The sequence below is a fragment of the Tenrec ecaudatus genome, chromosome 6 (assembly GCF_050624435.1).
Source record: "Tenrec ecaudatus isolate mTenEca1 chromosome 6, mTenEca1.hap1, whole genome shotgun sequence".
Classification (NCBI taxonomy): Eukaryota; Metazoa; Chordata; class Mammalia; order Afrosoricida; family Tenrecidae; genus Tenrec; species Tenrec ecaudatus.
Window position 1 is genome coordinate 6,157,026 of NC_134535.1, and position 21,116 is coordinate 6,178,141.

The 21,116-nt window shown below is 57.3% G+C and overlaps 1 protein-coding gene across 1 annotated transcript; it reads right to left on the minus strand.

Annotated features, from left to right (window-relative positions):
- Positions 1-244: 244 nt before the first annotated feature.
- On the minus strand, positions 245-19,613 carry PARVG (parvin gamma). Its single transcript, XM_075552659.1, has 12 exons — positions 19,532-19,613; positions 18,435-18,499; positions 17,868-17,970; positions 17,067-17,207; positions 13,818-13,933; positions 11,804-11,859; positions 10,071-10,093; positions 9,135-9,193; positions 8,717-8,785; positions 6,390-6,491; positions 949-1,021; positions 245-512 (listed from the first exon to the last, which is right to left on the minus strand). Exons 1-12 carry the CDS (start codon positions 19,611-19,613, stop codon positions 403-405), a joined length of 999 nt encoding a protein of 332 aa, XP_075408774.1. The 3' UTR covers positions 245-402.
- Between the last annotated feature and the right edge of the window lie 1,503 nt (positions 19,614-21,116).

Here is a 21,116-nt window from a genome sequence, read left to right on the forward strand (position 1 = left end):
CCATCAGCCCGGATAGCTGAGAGCCTTGCGTTGTACCCCCAAGCTACATCCCAAAGCTTCTAGTACGGTTGGCTCTGCATCCTTTAGCCGCCCCGGACCAGTGAGAGTGGCTGAGCTTTCCCAACCCAGCCCGCAGGAACAAGGAGAAGCAGGAGGAATGGGGTCAGTCTGTGAAGTTGGCTCACTTTTATGCACATTTACAAACACATTCCCTCTTTGAAATGCACAGGTTAATACAAGCGGGGCAAGGCCAGAGGCTGGCTCCAGGCAGATGCAGAGCCAGCAGCGGGCTCTCTGGAAACAAGAGGCAGAGATGGAGAAGCTTGTGACAGGAGGTCCCGGCACGGTGTCCTGAGTTGGGCCCAGCATCCATGCTCCGAGAGTTTCTCGCTGGCCTGGAGGCTAATGCGGGGCTCCTTGGGGCACCCCATCAGCGCTCTTTCTGAGCTTGTGTCTGTGGAACAGGCTGTAGAGCACCCGCAGTGTGCTCTTGGCATCCTTGTTCACGATGTCTGCGACCAGAAGGGACAGGAAGAGAGTCAGGCCCAAGAAGGGACCTGCCATCGTCGTCTGCCATGGTGGTGACCTTGACAGCTAAAGCCAGCAGGAGCGGGTCATGCTGGCCTTCACCCACCCCATCACCTGCCTCTCTCCTTCTCCCACCTGGACCACTCTTGTGGCCACTGCCCCTCAAAACAGCAGCCCCCCAATCTCTGCCTTTTTGAGGGTTACTGGGGGTTCGCCCTCAAGGAGAGGATTCAGGACCTTGGAGGTACTGGTCCAGATGGTGCAGGTGGAAGGGCTGGGCGCAATGACCTCTACACAGAAAAGGTCGGCAAACATTCCCCATCCCACTCCCGCCAACCACGACCATCGACCATCGCCAGGGCCCTTGATGTCACTCCTACTCATCCCGCCGGGGGCGGGTTTTCTCTGGCGGCCACTGACCTTCAGGGCTGACGGGGTAGTTGAGGATCCCTTCATCCTTCAGCAGCTCCAAGGCCAGGGTGACGTTGTGCAGCTACAAAGACAGAGCCTCATTGGACGTCAGCAAGAAGGCCCATCTCCCCATGCAAGGCTTCCACCAGCTGCAGCCCACACTCCCACCACAGCATCCTCCCTGGACCGCAAGCACAAGACCGTGAGACTTCACGGAACCCCGAGTGAGACAGTGAGTGGTGGGCCTGCCACTGGGTGTGCATCCCCAAGGAATCTTGCCAGGGAACCGTGTCCAATCGCTTCTCATGGGCACGGCGTTCCACAAACACTCCGCTCACCTCTTGGTTTAAGAAGTCTTTATCCTTCAAGCCTGTTCCTCTGGTTTGACCCCCTGCTGAGAACTTGCATTTCCACCCCAGCCAGACTCATTCAGAATCCACAGTTCAACCAGATCCCCACGCTGGCCGAGCACTCTGTCTCAAGATCCTATATCTTCTGACCTCTGGGTCTCGTGAGCCAGCAGCCTGCCATCTGACCTGCTGGTCTGGGGTTCACCCTGCCACGTTGTGAGTCAGGAGAAGCCTCCAGCCTGTCATCTGACCCATCCTTTCGGGGCTTGCTTTTGTGAGAGCTTGCTCATTCACTCCCTCGCTCTCTCGTTCACTCCCTCGCTGGAGTTGATTTTGATTCTCTGCAGCCCCGCATGGAACTGTGAATCATCACAGGAGTAGAAAGCCTTGTGTCTTTCCCATGGAGCGGCTGGTGGTTTCAAACTGTGAACCTGCAGTTAGCAGCCCAATATGTAACCCCCTACACCACCAGGGATCCTTTGGGGTGAGCCATTTCCTTGAAATAAACCGCGCTCTGCATTGACAGTGTCAAAGAGCAACAATGTCCCTTTGAGGACGAAGGGGTGCCTGCCCCAAGTCAGGGTGCTTCCGAGCACTGCTTGTGCGTGTGCCAGTTCAACACGGAGTCAAGAAGACAGAGGAAGAATCCGTGCATTTGGACCGTGGTGCCGGAGATGAGCACTGGAAGCCCCAGAGACTGCTGGAAGAACAAACGCATCTGTCTCGGAGGAAGTCCAGCCAGAGTGCTCCTTAGAAGCGAGGGTGGTGAGACTTGGTCTCATGGACTTTGGGCATCTTTTCAGGAGAGACCAGTCCTTGGAAAAGGACCCTGCGCTTGGTAAACTGGAGAGGCGGGGGGAGGGGAGGGGAAGCTGGAGGTCCTTGATAAGACGGATGGATACAGAGGCTACGACAAGGGCTACAAACACAGCAATGATTGTGACCAGGGTGCAGGACCGGGAGGAAGTCAGAACTCACTTGAAGGCACCTCACTGTCAACTTTGGGAGGTCGGGCCCAGGGTAACCCTAGCAGGTTGCTGACCCAAAGGTTGGCAGTGCAAACCCACCTGGCAAAAGGCTTCACTGAAGACCGCTGCCATGACAACGGTCCGGGACAGTTCCACTGAGTCACACGGGGGTCCCAGGAGCAGGGGGCTGACTTAAAGGCAGCCATGAATAACAACAACAATTTTTGGAAGTAGCTCACCTGGCCTTGCCGCTGTGAACACCCCCACTCACTGCCATCCAGTCAGGTCTGACTCCTAGAGATCCTATATGACCGGGCAGAACTGCCCCTGCGGGTTTCCAAGACCATGGCTCTTGACGGGAGCAGGAAGCTGTGTCTTTTTCTTTTCCAGAAGTCTCACTGAAACCTACCCACCCACCGTTCGTGACCTGCAGTTACCTGAAATCTAGGTGGCACAACTTCCAACATCACAACTCCCAAGAGCCACCCAGGACCAAGGAGAGGTGCCTAGCCAGACATCTTTTCCCCAGGACACAGTTGGAGATGGTGATGGGCAGCCTGGGGTGCAGAGCCCAGCCCAGGTCTTGCGGGGGGGGGGGTGGTGTAAGGGAAAACTGCGTGTGGGAGGGAGCTGAAAGGTGGGCTCCAGCGACCTCTCTCTGCCCCTGCCCCTCACTCAACTCAGCGAGCTCAACAGCACTTGCTGGCAGGAAGGGGCAGTCTTGAGAAGCAGCCATTGGACTAGCAAGACAGCCCAGCAGTGTCCTGCCCTCCCTGTTCTGATCCCTGCCTTGGGGATTTCCTACAGTGCTGGCACAGAAACGTACCCCGGGGCTGTGAGCTGGGACCTCCACCTGCTGGCCACCAGCATGCACTCTTGAAGTCCGGCTCTGGGTCCCCAGCTATGGGGTCTGGGAAGGGGCTTGGAACCAGGCAGAATCTAGAGAAGCACAGGCCTTGTGGTCCCAGTAATGGGGGTGGGCATGTGGGGAAGCCATTGGAGTCTCTGCCCTGAGTCCTTGCCCCCAGCAGCCCCCTCAGTCTGGTGTCTTGACCTGAGGCCACCTGCCCGCCTGAGCTCACTCCTCCAGTCTCCTGCATCCCCCCAGGATGTCGGGGCCCACGCTCCCACCTGACACTTTGGTGCACCCCAAGCCAGCCAACCATGGTGGCTCACAGGTAGGACTATGTCTCTTTTCAGACCCAAGACCCCAGTTCGAGTCCCAGCCAGTGCCCAGAAGTACAGCCACCAAGCAGAGGCTTTTGAGGGGGTTGCTTGGATGCTGAACAGGTTTCAGTGGTGCTCCCAGACTAAGACCAGGGAGAAAGGCTTGGCGACCCACTTCTGATGACTAGCCCATGGCACCCCTTCGGTCCATAAGGGCTCATCACATGTCTGAGCCCCCCCAGACCCCCGAGCCCTGGCCCTAGGGAGGGGATGGTGGGGCAGCAGAGCTTTGGATCCATGCTTGGCAAGTGTGGGCCCTTGGTCAGATCACCGAACCTCTCTGTATTTCGCTTCCTCCCCTGGAGGTTGAGATGGTAACAGGCGGAGCTCCTGGCTCTGCAGAACACACTGTGGGCCCCTTTTGGCCCCTCTCCCTGGGCCCCACCCTCTTCCCTGCATGCCATGCTTCAAGTCTCTCCCCTGTCCCCACCATGGGGTCAGGGCCTGCTGTGAGCAGCTCCTGCTTCAAGGCCCTTGGTATGTTTTCCCTGGATTCTGCTCTGCCGTGGCCAAGGGGAAAACAGGCCAGGCTGGCCTCTGATCTCGGGGGGAGGGCAGGAGACAGGTGACACAGAGCAGATCCCCCAGAACAGCCCAGATGGCCTGCTCCGCAGCCCGGGGCTGGAGTCCAGCCAAGCCTAGATCAGTTGGGCCCAGCCGGCCTGCAGTGCCCGAGGACTCATGGCTGTGGCCGGAAGCCTCTGTTTGTCTTGGGGAGGCCTTGGAATGGAGCTTTTTTTGTGTCAAGGGCTGGTTGACACAGCGCCTAGCGGATGGGAGGGACCTGGTGGACTGAGGTCCTAAGCCTCTACCTGGAGGGTGAGCCCACAAGGAAAGAGGGGTGTTCCTTGTGTTATGTTAATGAGGTCATCACAGTGCCAAGTCACCTCTAAGTGACAGAAAGAGAGGGTCAGACACAGAGATGCCCATGGAGAAAGACAGAGACCAACCTGCCTCCCACGGGGGGTGCCAAGGAGTCCCCAGGAGCTGCACAGAATGGGGCAAATGCCCAGGAATTCCAAAAGGAGGTCAGATTCCCTCCAAGTCAGATCACCCAGTAAACCAGACACATCAAGCAGGCCCTTACTTACTTAATAATACGCGGCGACAAGGCCCCGTGGCTTTACCACATCCAAGATTCTGCAGCCAGGAGTGCCTGGCGCCTGTCTCCCCGCCAAACCCACGGCACCTTCCTGTGAACCAAAACCTCTTTGCCAGGCCACAACCCCATGACCCTGCTTAGGCAGCAGGGTAAGCGCGGACTAACACTTGCTTACTTACGCACCGCGTCACACGGGTTTCACCGCATCCAGTCAGCCCCAGCTTACCCCACTGGTCAGGTTGCCTGCCTCTGCCTTAAAGCTGAAACCCTGAATGGGCCTTCCAGTCTCCAGAATGGTGAGAAAATCTTTGTTCCTCAAAGCCACCCCTTGCGGTAATTCTGTCACAGCATCTCTAGGGAGCTAAGACCCCAACCAAACTCACTGCCATTGAGTCCGTTCTGACTCACAGTGACCCTGTAGGACAGGGTAGAAAGGCCCTGTGGGTTTCTGAGACTTCAAAAAGCCTCATCTTTCTCCCAAGGAACAGCAAGTGGTTTCGAACCGCCGGCCTTACGGTGAGCAACTCAACTTGTAACCGCTACACCACGGAGCCGAGAGTGACCCTCGATATTGCTGTGACTTCCATCAGAGCCACCAACTCCTGCTCCTGCCCTGACACCCAGCTCTGGGCAATCCATCTCCAACCAGGAAGTCCAGTGTCTGGGGCAGGTGGAGGCCACACCCTGAAGACCCCAGCCCCTGGTGCCTGAGGAGGAGAGGTCAAGTCTAGGTGTCAGACCTGTCACTGAGCATGTGCTGGGGCCTCGGTTTTCCCCTCTGTGAACTGAGGATGCAATCCTGGCCCAGCCCCCAGGCATGTGGAGAAAGGAGGAAAGGAATTAGAGGCAGAGCAGGGCAGGCCAGGCCCAGGGAGTGAGCCCCACACGTGGGTGGGGAGTGGGGAGGGGTGTCTGAAAGCAGAGGGCACTGGGAGGAGTGACTGGACCCGCTGGATGATGATGACGGGCCTGCTGGATGCACTGCAGGGGAAGCCAGCTTAAGCTGCCCGGGCAAGGCCTGGGGTTCTGGGAGATGGGTTGGGTGCACACTGACCAGCTGTAGACAGAGAGGAGGTGGGGGGATGGGGTGGGAGAGCAGTGAGTGGGCTCTAGGAAAGCTGCCAGGAGGCCAGGCCTCCTCTTGGATGAGAGCAGGGGGTGTAGGGATACTTGGAGAGACACCTCCTAACATGGCCCCACATGAAAATGGGCACCCTGTAAGGGGGTTGAAGGTGGGGGTAGGGCAGCAGCCTTCCCAGTCTCAGCCCCCTGCTGTCTCTCATTAGCACACACCCCTGATACAGAGAGGGGCCCTGCCCCAGCTGACTTGAGCAGACCCTGGGACCCAGTCTCCTTAGGCACCCTGCTCTGAGGGCCTGGACATGCCACTAGCCAGCCACCCAGTGCTCCAAGCTGTCCTCAGCCCACACCCCAAATGGAGACACATGGCAGGTTGCCGGGCAGGTGTCAGATGGATGCATGGATGGGTAGGTAGACAGGTGGGCAAGCCACCTTACCCCTCCTCCTTCAGTTCGCCTCCCCAGGATGTGGGTACAGTCAGGGTAGCCATGCCAATCCTGAGGCCCCCAGGTGGTGCCCACATTTGGCAGTCTCGGTGACGGAACAAAGGTGGTGGAGGGGGTTGAAACCACCCAGAGGCACCATGGAAGAAAGGCCTGGTGACGCCTTCCAAACAAACTAACCACGGGAAGCCCGGCAGAGCACAATTCAGAGCACAGCATCCTCAGGAAAACGCCTTCCTCCACCCATACCCGTACCTCGCCAAGGGGCCAGTAATCTTACCATCTCTGCAGGCGAGCTGGGGGTGAGGTAGAATTCCTTCAGGTGCAGAAAGAAGCCTTCCAGCTGCCCGATCAGCAGGAGCAAGATGACTCCATCTGCGAACTATAAGAGGGGGCTGCAGTCCAGCCGGCGGCGGCCAGCCAGGGGCTTCCATTCTGCGGCTCCAGGCTGTGCAGCCCTCAGGAAGATGCAGGGCGTCCCTGAGCCTTGGGTTTCTTTCTGAGAAACAGGGGCAGCCTCCCCGACCTGCCAGCATCCTCTGGGAACGGGACCAGTTGCAGGTAGAGGGCTGTTCTCAACTGCCGGTGCACAGTACCAAACCAAACTCACCGCCAAGCGGGCTAATGCTGACTCACAGCGACCCTGTAAGGCCCGGAAGAATTGCCCCGGTGGGTTTCTGAGACTGCCACTGTTTACAGGAGTAGAAAACCTTGCCTTTCTCCGGAGGAGCGGCTGATGGTTTTGAACTGCTGACCTTTTGGGTGGCAGCTCATCGTGTAACCACCGCACCATCAGGGTTCCTTGGGACATGGTACATGCTGAATGACTAAGAGCTCTTCTCCAACAAGCTCGGTGACAGCTCAGAGTGCCTTGTCAACCAGGGGCAGCTCCCGGATCTTCAGAAATGCAGAAAGGGGGAGTGCATGCGAGCGGCCCAGCCCTTGGGAAAGACAGACGGAGAACTGGGGAGGGAAGAGGGCTCTTTCGCCTGGCTGTCACAGTCATTTTTTTCTGTCTGCTCTGTGTGTTTGCCGATGAAGCGGCCGTCCCCACCACAGGCGCAGCATATGCTAATGTAATCCTACCGAATCTCCTCAAAGATACAAAAGATGAAATTGGATCCTGGAGAACCGCCATCTCTCCAAGCCTTTAATGGAATTTCCTCCTATTAGGGCCGTCCCAGTGTTATTAGTTTGGGCCTGGAATCTTCTCTGCCGTTTTTCCTGTCAATCCGGCGGCGATCCCCAGGGCTCTGTATCCGCTTCTTATTCCTCGGCCTCTAAATGCTGGCCTGTGCGCAGGGTGCTCCTCTCCAGGCTGGGGGAGACGGCACACCGAGGCAGGCAGACTGCAAACCTACACACCGCCCTGTTTGCATACCCCCATATAGGTGGGCAGTGGGCTACGGACTGGGCTGCTCATCTCAAGGCTGGTGATTCAAACCCATCAGCCGTTCCAAGGGAGAAAGATGAGGCTGTCTGCCCCTGTTAAGATTCATAGCCTCAGAAACCTCCTCTGTTCTGGAGGATGGCTCTGAGTCCTAATTGACTCGGTGGAAGGGGGTTGGTTTGAATTTTGCTCTCGCCCAACCCAAACCAACTACCATTAGGTTGATCCTGACTCATAGCGATCCTGTAAAACAGAGTCGACTGCCTCAACTATCTCCCTTGGAGCAGCCAGTGGTTTTGAACCGCTGACCACTCGGTTCCCAGACGAGTGCTTAATTACTGCACCACCAAGGCTCCTCCCGGGGACCCTGCTGTTGGTAGGTACCCTGGTGTCAGTTCTGACCCATGGCAACAACAGAGTGAGCCACTGGCCGGTCCTGCGCCGTCTGCACACTTGTCCTATGCCTGAGCCCACAGATGAAGCCACTGCGTCCACCATCTCATGGAAGTCTTCTCTTTCACTGCCCTCTACTTTACCAAGCACAGTGTCCTTCTCCTGGGACTGGTCTGTCGTCATAACAGGTCCAAGACATGTAAGACCAAGTGTCGCCATCCTGGGCTCCAAGGAGTATTTTGGCCGCACTTCACCCAAGAGTGTCTGTCCTCTTAGCAGATCCAGAGATGCTATCTGGGACTTTATCGGTTTTAATGGTTTTAATGCATTATCAGCCCCCTAGCCCTGGCCACCAGCGGCGTCCAGAGCCTGTCTGAGCTATCTCCTGGATGCATGAGGACTCAGAAAGGTACTCACACCCGCATGCTATGTGAGACCCACAGGCCTGACGCCTAGTTGAAGCTGCCTGGGGTCCAGCGGTCTCTGTCGCTGCCCTGACAGATTGGTTCTGGCCTCGGCCTCCCTGCTCCTGTCCCCTCCTGCGTGGAGAAGGGACACAGGCACAGCCTGGACTGTGGAGGCAGGCAGCAAGTAGGAGAGCTGGCCGGCCGGCTCCTGCCTCTGGATCACGGCATTTAGAGACCCAGGGGCTCTGAGAAGGGAACCTTAGATGGTCCAAGAGGTGACATCTACATAGGGGTGCATGGCGAGTCCCAGTGGAGCCACTCCCCACCCCCTCTCCCACAGGGTTCCCACGGGATACTCTTTCCTGCCTGCATCCTGTGGCCCCTCCTCACCTAGGGGCCCTGCCACAGAGGCCCTACCTGAGTGTCAAGACTCTGCACCGATAGGCCCAGGCGCTCCAGCTTCTGGTTGACGAAGGTTATGATGGCCTGGCCAGGAGGAAGCGAGAACCTGGGGAGGGGCTCTTGTTTGTGCCCCCACCCCAGGGCCAAGCATAACTGGGACAAAGAGCCTCTTCCTTCCCCTAACCCACTCCACAGGCAGGTAGGCAGGTGGGCAGGCAGAACAGGCATGGCCTGGCATGGCAGGCGGGCGTGGCTGGGTGTGGTCAGACATGATGGGCTGGCCTGGTATGGTAGGCATGGCCAGGCATGGTGGGCATTGTTGAGCAGTGGAATGGGCACAACCAGACATGGCAGCACGTGGCTGGGAGGGTGGGCGTGGCCAGGAGGGTGGGTGTGGCCAGGAGGGTGGGCGTGGCCAAATATCTGCCGTTACCTCCCGCACAGCATTCACTTTCTCTGGCGCCAGCATGAATAATTCATCAAAGACGTCCTCTGTGAACACAGACCCATGTCACCCTCATTACCACACAGCAACTGCGGGACACCCTGGTCCTTTCCCACAGAGCAACAGGGGGTGGGCCGCTGTGTAGACGGGGCTTCCTCTTTTGGGTGTGGCTCAGAATCAGATGGACTCCACAGCAGCAGTTGAGTTTGGTCTTGGCCTGGGTTTAGACTGGTGCTCCCTAGCTGTGTGGCTGTGGGGGAACCCCCTGGCCTCTCTGTGCCTCAGTTTCCTCATCTGTAAAGTAGAACTGGCAACACCTGCCCGGCGAGTCAGCTCCTTTGCAAAGTCCGCGCCCAGTCGTAGGGAACACACCTGAAATGGGGGGGGGGAGGACACAGCAGCTAGCTGTCCTTCCACTGAGTACACCTAGTGTGCCTGGAGGCCCTGCGGGTGGGGTGGGGCCAGGGTACAAATGGTTAACCAGTTTTGGCTGCTCACCAAAAGGCTCGACAGGCAAGCCCACCCAGAGGTGCCACGGAGGAAAGGCCTGGTGATTGGCCATTGGAAACCCGTGGAGCACAGTCCTGCACTGACCGACACAGGGTGGGTGGGTGGCCACGAGCGGGAGTGGACTTGGCAACAACTGGCTAGGTGGGTGCTCGGATGAGCTTAGTTTACAGATGGGGAAACTGAGGCACAGACCGGTGTGGCTGGAGAGATCTGGGATGTGAACCCCCAGTCGCCCGGCTCTTGAGCCCATTCCCTTGCCACCACCACTACGGCTGCCTGCGTGGATTATACACCCAGAAGAGACAACCCGATTTGGGGACAGACAAGCTCCAAGATCCCCTGGAAACCTAACGCTGGACTTAGCATGCGTGGCATGTCGGCTTCCACGCGGGTCACACAGAGAAAGATACTCACTGGGCTGTGGGTCCTGGTCTGCACTGCAGGGGGAACAACGGGGAAGAAGCAAACAAATGGTTAAACAAGCAACACCATCAGCAGCCTTCTTGATTGGCTCAGAGGGAAGGGCTCAGTGGCCTTGATGCCCCAACGGAAGAAATGGATGTGTTCATTTGATGCCTGGTAGCCTTGTCACCATGGAGCCCTAGTGGTGTAGTGGGTAAGCACTGGGCTATGATCCCAATGGTCAGCAGTTCAACCACCTCAGGAGGAAGACCAGGCTTTCTACTCCTGTTAACAGTCACCACTTGAGAAACCCACCGGGGCGGCATGAGCCCGCATGGCAGGGAGTTAGTGAGAGCCATGACACCAGGCAGGGCCCTCGTGGGGGAAAGTGGAGGAGGGGCAGATACTGCTGGGTGTAACAGAGCTACAACCAGCTCAGCGGTTAAACCGAGACACGGAGACCTGGCAGTCCACTCCCATGACAACGGCAGCCTTGGAAAACCGCTGGGGCAGGTCTACTCGGTCAAGCCCATGCCAAAAACAAACCCCCACAAGTAGTCTGAAGCCATGTGGCTCCACCAGGACGGCTGCCTTGAACAATGCTGCTCTTGACGAGCTACTTTTCCAGGGGTCCTGGTGGCACGGTGTGCTGCTTACCACAGGGTCTCTGGGTCGAACCCACCAGCCGCTGCACAGGAGGACAAGTGGGGCTGATGACTAAGCCTGTGCCTGCCCATACCCCATCCCAAGCTGGGGGGCCACACTCAATGTCTCCCCCAGCTGTGACTGTCCTGCAACCTAGAGAGGTGTACTGGACAGTCTCTAATGACGGCTGACTCTGGTAGCCCTCATGCCACCCCCCGCCGCTGTCCGCCCCCCACACCAAGTGAGCCCGCCCCGTGTCCCCAGCAGGTGACTGAGGAGGCAGGGGTGCATGAGTGCTGAGGATGGGCCATAAAAGGCATGGAGCCCTGGCTCTCTTGGCTCCCTCACCCTTCGGAGCCAGCTGCCATGCTGGAGGAGCCTAAGGCAGCCCTGTGGGGACTGCTCACAGGGAAGAATGGGGATCTTCCACCAACAGCCAGCACTGGCCCGCCAGCCACCTGAGAGAACTTTCTCATAAGCTAATCCTCGGCCCACCAGGCCTTGAGAGACGGCTGCCTCGGCCTCCATTTAGGCCGGTACCTCCTGAGAGGCCTCCAGACAGCACCACCCGGTTGACCAAAAAAGCAAACAAAGCACCCCTAACTCACACTGCCAGTGAGTTGAGTCCATGTGGCCTCACAGTGCCCCCATGAGCTTCTGAGACTGTCACTGTTTAAGGGAGTGGAAAGCCCAGTCTTTCTCCCCCGGAGCTGCTGGTGGTCTCGAACTGCTGACCACACGGATCATAGCCCAATGTATAACCACTCCACCACCAGGGTGCCTTCCTACCCAGCTCTTAAACTCCTGAAACACCAGGAGGAGAAATGTCCACTATGATGCTAAGCTGCTCTGTGTTTGGGGAACTCATTTGGTGGCAGCTAGTAACTAACACAGGAAGGTGTTGCCACCCTGCAACTGCCCTGTCCCCAGCATGCCCCCCAGCAGCTGAGACCCAGGAAGAATCCAGGAAGGCAAAGGGCCTCAGCAGAGCCAGAGGCTGCTGGGGGGTGGGGTGGGGGCTCCTGATGAAGGGCAGACAGGCGGCTCTGTGCCCACTATACCCACTGGCTGCGGGTCCCCTCCTGTCGTCCTGCCCTTACCTGCACGCAGTGAGCTGTTCCATCGACTTCTCGGACTTCAGACCACTCTTGGTGCTCTAGAGGAGAAAGAAGGAAAGAAGTGGGGGGCCGGTGGGGGGCAGGGAGGACAGACGCCTGCTGCTGAGGTGGCCATGGTGGGCCAAGCTGGTGAGTTTGGATTCAGGGATCCCTGTGGCTCTGTCTCACCCCACCACAAGGGACCCTCCCCTGCGGCCTCAGTGTGGGAAACAGAAAGATTGCTCCCAACTTGTCTCCCCCAAATATATGCCAAACTTGGCTGCCTGCTACACTTGGTGAATGACTATACACTTGGAGGTCATCAGAAGTAGATCAGGGGTTATTCTCCCTAAGGGTTATCAGCCATCTTGAGCAAGCAGACACCACTGTGTATCCCACAACAAGTAGGACCCATAAGGTTAGTAGTTGACTGTTTCCTTGTAGGAGACCCCAGAGAGGTCAAGTCCACCCAAGGGTGACCAAGGTTAGACCGCCATACTGAATCCAGGGTCTGCCCTTCTTGTCACATGTGTAACCCTAGTCCCTCCCCTTCCTATCATGTGCACACCCCTAGCTCATCCCCTTCCTGTCACCCTTATGCCCATTGTACTTCCCCTTCCTGTGACATGTGGTTACCTGTAATCACACCCCCCCGAAGTAGATGTAACCCTTGGTTAGCAATAAACGGGGTCGTTGAGCATCCTGCTGGGTCCCTGCCCCACTTCACCTCAGTCCATGCTGTGCATGGACCTGGCTGGTAAGATCATGGCCATCCAGGAGGTGAGCATGCTACTATGAAATGTGTCTGTGTCCATTATTTCAATATCTCTTCTATCTCTCATGCTCTCTATGACTTTAATATAATATTTATATATCTCAACCATACAATTGTGCCTATCAAACCAAAGATTAGTAGTGGGGGCTGGCATGCCCTTCAACCACACCTCAGCATGACTCTGTCTCAGGGCAGGGATCCTGTCTGCCTGGATCCCATGGCAGCCCCACAGTGGGGGGAGGGGTCAGCAGGCATGAATTTGAATGAGTGAATGAATGAATGAGTGAATGAATGGCACTCCCTTTGATTGGTAGAGGTAGCATGAACAAAACCACAAACTGGCCCAGTGGAGAATGGAATCATGATTTTGGAAAAGGAGGAGTGAGACAGACCGAATTTGCCTAGATTCGGCTAATTCTGTGGGGGCGGGTCAAAGGTCAGCCCTTGGGACATGTGTACAAAGACTCTCTGCTCCCCTGACCCTCTGAGGAGGGGGAGAGGATGCTGGGAAGTGGACATTGGTGGGGGACCTCGGTCTGGAGGGAAAGATGGGGGTTCCTAGGGCACTGACTGTAGCACAAGCAGTGTAACATATACACATACACATTCACATACACATACACACATACATACACGTTCACATACATATATACACACATACATACACGTTCACATACATACACATTCACATACATATATACACATGCATATACACACACATATACACGCATTCATATACATACACATTCACATGCATATACACACATTCACATACATATATGACAAGAGAGAATGGGCACCCCATGGGGTGGAGGAACTTCCAAAGACTTCCTGAAAGAGGACCAGGGCTGTGTCACTCCCACTTATCTGTCCATGAGAGACCACTCACCATAGTGGTGCTGACACAGTGATGGTAGACAGATGGATCCACATGGCCCACGGGATATGGGGTCATGGAGTGACCATTTGCCAACACCTGACATCTGGTGAGATGGAGCAGGCCTGGCCATCTCATGGACCACTGCATGTCCCTACTGGATTTCTCTACTCCCTCCCCACCTCACCACCAGTGACTGCTGGTATGTCTTCTGTACAGCTCCAGCTCAGCCCCCTGGGTCTGCCTAAGAGTTGAGAGCCCCGTGGCACTCTGGAGTGCACCCTGGCTGTCTCCACACAGACAGCACCCCACGTCCAGAGCACAGCATCGCCTAGGCAGGTGAACCCCTCAGGGGAGGTCATTACCTCGATGGTGATCACCTCCACCTGGATGTTGGCCGGGAGGGACAGGGTGGGCTGGAAGTGCTTGGCCAGGGCCACAAGGAGGTGCATGGTGGCCAGCAGGTCCTTGTTGAAGATAGCTGAGAGAGTAGAGGGGGGAAACGAGGTCAGTTGAGGGATGCCCAAACCAGGGACCAGTTGGAGACTTCCATGCTATTAGACCCAGCATGACTCTTTGGGCAAGAAGAGGTCTCAGATCTTCACAGCCACAACCCCAAGACGGTCTTCTGGACCCAGGGTCCTACCCCTGTGGACGTAGAGCCAGGACACGGTGCGTCACGCGGACAAGGCTCCAGGCACAAGGGTGTCCTCCCCTGCATTCTCTACCTTTGACAAAAGCCACGAGGGAAAGACGTGTCGGAGAGCATGGGGTGGCTGGTGTCCCCCCAACTGGCCAGTAAAGGCTCACTTGCAGAATGGGAGACACCATGGTGACGTCACTGAAGTCAGTCAGGGAAGCTGACTGCACCACCACCCAAGCATGGAAGAAGGAGCCTGATGCTTTTCCGCCTCAGTTTTCTCATCTGGGAAATGGGCATGATAAAGAGCCTGGAAAGAAAGACAAGGTCTACCAAGCCATCAGTCAGTGGAGTGGGCAGGGGTTGGGTGGGGACTTGGCACGAGGCAGATCAGCACTGTCATTAAGTCCATTCCGACTCACAGCAACCCTTTAGGACAGAGGAGGGCTGCCCCATGGACTAACAGAGGGACAGACAAGTCTGTCTTGGAAGAAGTAAGGCCATAGTGCTCCTTAGAGGCATGGCAAGACTTTGTCCTATGTACTTTGGACACGTTGTCAGGAGAGACTAGTCCCTGGAGAAGGACATCATCCACGGTAAAGTGGAGGGGCAGCAAAAAAGAGGAAGGCCCTCAACGTGACGGATAGACACAGAGGCTGCAGCAACGGGCCCGGGCCCAGGCCCAGGACAGGGCAGGGCAGTGTTTCCTTCTGTTGTGTGTAGGGTCGCTATAGGTCAGAGCCAACTTAACAGCAACAAGAACTGCCCCTGTGGGTTTCTGAGGTCGTAACTCTTCATGGGAGTAGAAAGCCCCCATCGTTCTCCTAAGGAGCAGCTGGTGGTTTCAAACTGCTGACCTTGGGGCTAGCAGCCCAACATGTAACCTACTATGCCTCCAGGGCTGTGACGAGGTAGATAGAAATCAAATAATTGATCCGATGTGTCCCTCCTCCAAGACTGGCGGGCAGGTCCAGGGATCTGGATCTCAGTAAATGAATACTGGCTCCCATTCGGACACGTGGCAAAGTGGTTACACAGTGGGCTGCTAACCGGAAGGTCAGCAGTTCGAGGCCACCAGCCGCCCTGAGAGAGAAAGATAGGGTTTCTATTCCCATCAGGCTTTATAGTCTTGGAAACTCACAGGGGCAGTTCTAGCCTGTCCTGGAGTGTCCTCTATCCTGTCCTGTATCCTGTCCTGTAGTGTAGGGTCGCTGTGAGTTGCCATCAACTCGATGGCCATGAGTTTATTCGGACGTGTGATCAGGAGAGACCAGTCCCTGGAGAAGGACAGCGACATGCTTGGGAAAGCAGAGGGCCAGTGAAAGAGGAAGGCCCTCCATGAGACGGCGCAGGGCCTGGTACTGCTCGGCTCTGTGATGCATCGCTATGAGTCGAAACATATCGGACAACCCTGGACAACCACCACCACCATTTGGAACTTTCCAGATGGCAGAGGGCTTGCCTTTTGGTCTTCCACGGTTACCAGAATCTCTGAGTGGTCAGAGAAACCATTCCTACGTTTGACCGCTGACTGGAAGTTGGAGGTTCCAGCACTTGGGGAAAAAAACAGCCTTTGGAAATCCTATGGGAGCCCGTGATAGGTTTATCATGCCAACCTGACCAATAGGAACATGTAGGGTTAATCAGATGGCAGTTTGATTGGAGGGCAGAGATCAATGGTTCTGTGAAGCATGCCCCCCTCTCTTGCTCTCTGGTGATCAGACCAGTGTGCGGCTGCTGTAGCTGGTTCTCTGCCTCCACCTGTGAGCTACACTACCTGTGGGCTCAGTCAACCTGTGGATCATGTCACTAGCGCTTGAGGTTCCTTTGAGACCTGTTTATTCACACTGCTCGTGTGCACATCACTTGAGCTTGAGGCTGGTGGATCCTGTCGCCTTGCATTGCTTGAGTTTGATATCCCATCCGGGCCTGCTTTCTTAAGTTTCCAAGCTACCAACTGATGCGAACCCACCCTGCTGTCTGTTGCCTTCGGGCAGACTCTGCCTGCCTTGCCTGAGATAGGGCTCTGCTGTCTGCTTCTTTGACCTTGGACCTGGTAACCCAGTGAGTTGAAGGACTTTGTTAACTGTTCTGTGGAAGTGAGTTGAATTTGGCTCTCTGTACTACTGTGTGGACTAACGGGTCATTGTAGTCCTTCTCGCTGTGTAAACCCACCCTCCTGTATATATAATCATAAGGGTTCTGGTGTCGTTTCTCTAAAGACCCCTGCTAAATACAGAGCGGCTGTACTCTGAAACACTGGAGGTCGCCTCTCAGACTTGGCTGCCGGTAAAGGACTTTATCTTTCACTGGCCTTCATTGGAGGCCCGGTGCAGTAGTGGTTATGAATTTGGCTGTAATACGCAAGGTTAGCAGTTCAAAACCACCAGTCTCTCTGCTGGAGAAAGAGGAGGCTGTCTACTCCTGTAAACAGTTACAGTCGTGGAAACCTGGAGGCAGTTCCACCCTGTCCTATTGGTTGGGTTTTTATTGGTCTGTTTATTAGCTCTGCTGCCCTGGGTTCTTCATTGAGGGTCCTGGACAAGGTCTGGGACTCCGAGGGTCTGCCTTCTTCGTCTGTCAAATGGGGAGAATAACAGGACATCCAGCCCAGCACTTCACTGACCACCCTGTCTGCCACTGCTGCACCCCCTAGGGCAGCAGTTCTCAACCTGTGGGTCGTGACCCCTTTGGGGGTGGAGTGACCCTTTCACAGGGGTCGCCCGATTCATAACAGCAAAATGAGAGTGATGAAGTAGTAACAAAAATAATGTTCTGGTTGGTGGGTCACCACATGAGGAACTGTATGAAATGGCCTCGGCATTAAGAAGGTTGAGAACCACTGCCCTCGGGCGGTGGAAATGGGCCATGTGGGCTGGATGCCAGTCTTGGGTCTGTCTGGCATGCTGCTTCCATCCATGCCCAGGAGGATGTAGGTGTGCCCCGTCACCCGCCCTCAGCAGGAGCCACTCACCCTCCACACTCCATGGGACATGTTGCTCCTCCACCTGCAGGCTCCGGTTGGTGGCCTCCAGGATCACGGTCAGCTTGCGCCGCTGACTGGTGGCCGTCAGAGCAATCTCCTCCACGTGCAGCGTGAGGGAAGTCAGCTTCTCTGAGGGGGACAGCGGTGAGAGGGTGGATACTGTTGTAGGGGCTGGAGGAGGGGAGCTGGGCCCAAACTGCATAGTCAATGTGGTGTCAGAGCCATGGAAGGGACAGAGCTGGTGTGAGCTGGAGTCCAGCAGGGGGTGGTGACAGGAGGTCCTGGAGGAGGGAGGGGGAAGAAAGGGTCAGGAGGGGGGTGGGGGAGTGAGGAAGAGAGGAAGGCAAGGGGGAGGGAAAGGAGGAAGAGGGAAAGAGGTGAAGAGGGGGAGAGGAGGAGAAGGGTGGGGGGAAAGGAGGTGGGGATGGGGAGGGGAGTTAGAAGGAGAGGGAAGGGGGGAGGAGCTTGAAGTTGGGAGGAGGAGGAGGAGGAGGAGAGGGCAGTGGTTAGGAGGTGGGGAAAAGGCAGACTCTCAGAAGTAGTGTTGGGGAATGGTGACCCTCCAGGCAGCAAGGCCAAAGGAGGCCAAGGCCAGAGGTGGGGAAGCACATGATGTGGCCAGGAAGAAGCCAGACAGAGCGAGGGTGGGAGGAGGATGGGGAGGAGGGGATGGAGAAGGGCAGACCCAGTAGGGTGGATGTAGGTGGGAGGAGGGGGGGGACAACCCACAGGCCTGGGGAGTGGGAGAGCATGGCGGCGCCGAGCCTGCAGCCCTGGGGGTCGGCGTACGGAAGAGGTGATGCAGGATGAGCCCGTCAAACATGTCCTCCTCCAGGCTGCGGACCACGATGTGCTCAGGCAGGAGGGTGGTGTTGATCCACTCCACCAGCACCTGCAGGCCCAGGGACGTTCACCTTCAGGGACGGCTCACTGCACCCGCCCAGAGTGCCCTCCCAGCCGCCTAGCCCTAGCCACCGTCCACCCTCTGCATGGAGTCACCTCTGGGAAGCCAGCTCCAGGAACCCTGAGCAAGGGAAGACATCCTGTAGGGAGAGCAGACCCCGCCCACGGAGGGAAGACCCCGCCCACGGGATCAAATCCCGCCCACAGAGGCAAACCACGCCCACAGAGGTAAACCACGCCCGCAGAAGTAAACCACGCCTCCTCTCCAGGCCTGATGGGCCTACGGAGCAGGGAGCAGACACAGCAGCCATTCAGCAGACCTGACGCTGGGCTCGGGCAGGGGAGGGTGGGCTGCTGTGTCTGGGGCCACTGCGGGGTGGGCGGTTACCAGTCTGCCCCCCCAGAAGAAGACCACCTCCAGAGGAACTGGGGCTGAGGGGGAGGCAGCGATACCTTTTGCAGTTCTTCAAACTTGGGGTCCCTCCGGGAGGTGGGTGTCAAATATTTCTTCTTTTCCCCTGGAATCAGAGGCGGCAGGGCCTGGCACCCAGCATCCCAGCTGATCACTGGACCAACTCCCTGGTCTGGGATCCAGCTTTGCTGCTTATTCCCGGAGCCAGGGCTGCGCTATGACCTTATGACCTGTGCTTGGGTTTCCTCATTTGTAAAGCAGGTGTAATGACATCTGTTCTCGACTGTCCGCCCGTCTGTCTCTGTCTCTCAGTCCGTCACGGGTGTGTGGCAGTGAGCCCGGAAGCTATATCGCTAGGAGTTCAGATCCCAGCAGGGTCTCCCGAGGTGGATTGGTGTCGGCAGAGTTTGCAGATGAAAAAGACTAGGAAGCAAGGGCTGGTCACCTCTGTCACAAACTTAGCCAGTGGGACAAGAAAACCCTACAGGTCACAGCAGAGCGCGGTCCCATAGGTGAGTCTCCTAGGCCCAAGACTCTCAAAACACCCAATGGCTGCTCCATGTACCCCCACCCCCGTCTTGCTGTCCTCATGAGATGCTGTCCAGCCAGCTCCAACTCATAACACAAGCAAACACGGCTGGCCCCGCCTGCACCAGCCTCACTGTGGTGCCATCAGAGTTGATGTCCACTTGAACTTGTGTAGGGGTGGAGTCCACCCTGTCAGTAATCTCAGGGTCTGAAGATGCCTCCTGGCAGGTATGGCCTTTTTATGAGAGACACTGACTGCCCCACCCCTCTCTCCTCTCTCTCTCTCCTCTTCACCTCCATCCTTGCTGGCATTGTCTGCCTCCAGGGGTGACCCCCTGCTCCCCGCTTCACCTTTCTGCATCTGCTGAGCAAAAGTCCCTCAAGCACCTAGTAGCCCCACAGAACATGCTGGCTGTGATTATGCGCAGTACCATTCACCTGAGACATGACGTTATGGGGGTGCAGGGTCCATTCTGAGGAGGATCTCAGGGTAGGGAGTGGGTCAGGTATAAAGCAGAAGATGCAGGAGCCGATAGAATTGGGGGTCTGTTGGACCACCAGGAAAGCCATACCGCCCCCCACCCGAGCCCCAGCCCTGCTCCCCGCGCACCCTGGGGCAGAGCCTCCTCAGCAGCGTGTGGGTCCGCCCTCTTCGGGAACTGCAGCAGGTTGTAGAGGGCATCGGGCTCCATGGTCTCCTGGCTGGCCCGGGGTGCTGCGCAGAGGGAAGCCGTTGGAGCAGCAAGACCCCGACCGTGTGTGTGTGCGCGCGCGCGCAAGACTGGCCCCAGCCCAGGAGGCTCAGGGCAGGGTCAAGCAGGGTTCACGTGGGACAGGCCCCCCAGGGACAGTGGGGACGAAAGAGGGGAGGGGAGCTCGTCCTCCTCAGAGCTTCAGGACCTGGACACCCCTTGGGGGAGCTGGTTGGCCTGTGGTGGCTCCTGGAGGTGAAAATGGTGAGGTGCCGATGACTGCTCCCACCTGTGAGCTCTGGGGTGGCCCACGCTTGGTCACCTGGGTCCTGAGTGGAAACAAGCAGTACAGGGTGACTGCTGGCCTCAGAATGAGCAGACGGGGCTGCCACGCTGACCTCCCTGACCTTCCCCGACCCCACATGGGCTCCACTCTGAGAGGCAGCCATCCCTGCTAGGCTCCAATTGTGAGTGGGGGTGTCCTGATCCTGTATCCACCTGGGGATCGCCACCACCCCACTTCTTAGGGGGTGGGAGTTGGGGAGACCCCATGGCACTGCCAGCCACCCAGCTGCCTTGGCAAGAGCCCCAGCTTCTGGATTATGCTCGACCCATCCCCTGCTTCAGAAACTTCGGCTCTGTCCAGCACCTTCGGTTAAGTGGACAGAGCTCGGGTGACAGCCCCCCCCCCCTTCCTCCTTCTCACCATCATTGCTCCAGGGGTGGCCTTGAACCCAGGAGAAGAGCGGGCTCAGAAGCCAGTGACCTCTTCCTCTCAGGGTTACTTCCTCTCTAGGACCTGGCTGATGGCGCCAACCCTGCTGCTTCCTCCCTCAGCCCTGGGTGCCCCGCTTCCCTCACAGCCTGCAAACCCTGGTAGGCATTTTGTGTGTGTGTGTGTGTGTGTGTGTGTGTGTGTGTGTGTGTTTGTGGGGGGTAGGTCAGGCAGCTGAGCTGATGGAGAAATCCCTCCTGGTAGCTGCACCCTCTACAAGCCCCAGGCTGGCCCAGGAAGACTAGCAAAGGCAGGGACCCTGGAGCCTAGAGAGCCCTCCCAAGGCCTGGGGCTGCTCCCCTCCCCTCCGAGTGGCAGCTGGGTGAGGACCCCTGGAGCCCCATCCCACCTGCAGTGGGGTGGAGAGAACACAGCCAGAGGGACAGGCTCCTCCCTGGAGCCAAAGACCCTAGTTGGATCCCAGGGTCTTGGTTAGAGGGACCTGGCTGAGAAGTGGGTGACCCCAGGCTGGGTTCCAGGCCAGCACTTCCTCATTCCGCTGCTGCTGTGTGGCTTTGGCCTGGCCCCTTGTCTTCTCAGGCCTGGACACATCTTCAAAAGGAGGCAGGGAGGAGCAGGAAGAGGCCGGGACCTACCTACACATGTCGGCAGCCAGGAGAGCCCCTCCCTGATGGTTTCATGTAAACTCTGGGGGTGACTCCCTGCCCCCACACGAACGGAGCTCCCGGGAGACGGTAAAGGGGGGCACTACCCCAGGTGGCATGAGA

Bases quoted from the DNA above. Each gene is read 5' to 3' on its own strand.
- PARVG (XM_075552659.1), bottom strand. From the start codon at position 19,613: ATGGAGCCCGATGCCCTCTACAACCTGCTGCAGTTCCCGAAGAGGGCG. The intron at 18,500-19,531 runs GTGCGCGGGGAG...CTCTGATTCCAG, and splicing joins TGAGGAGGCTCTGCCCCAGG to GGGAAAAGAAGAAATATTTG. The intron at 6,492-8,716 runs GTAGGGCCTCTG...CCCCTCTTATAG, and splicing joins TGCAGAGTCTTGACACTCAG to TTCGCAGATGGAGTCATCTT.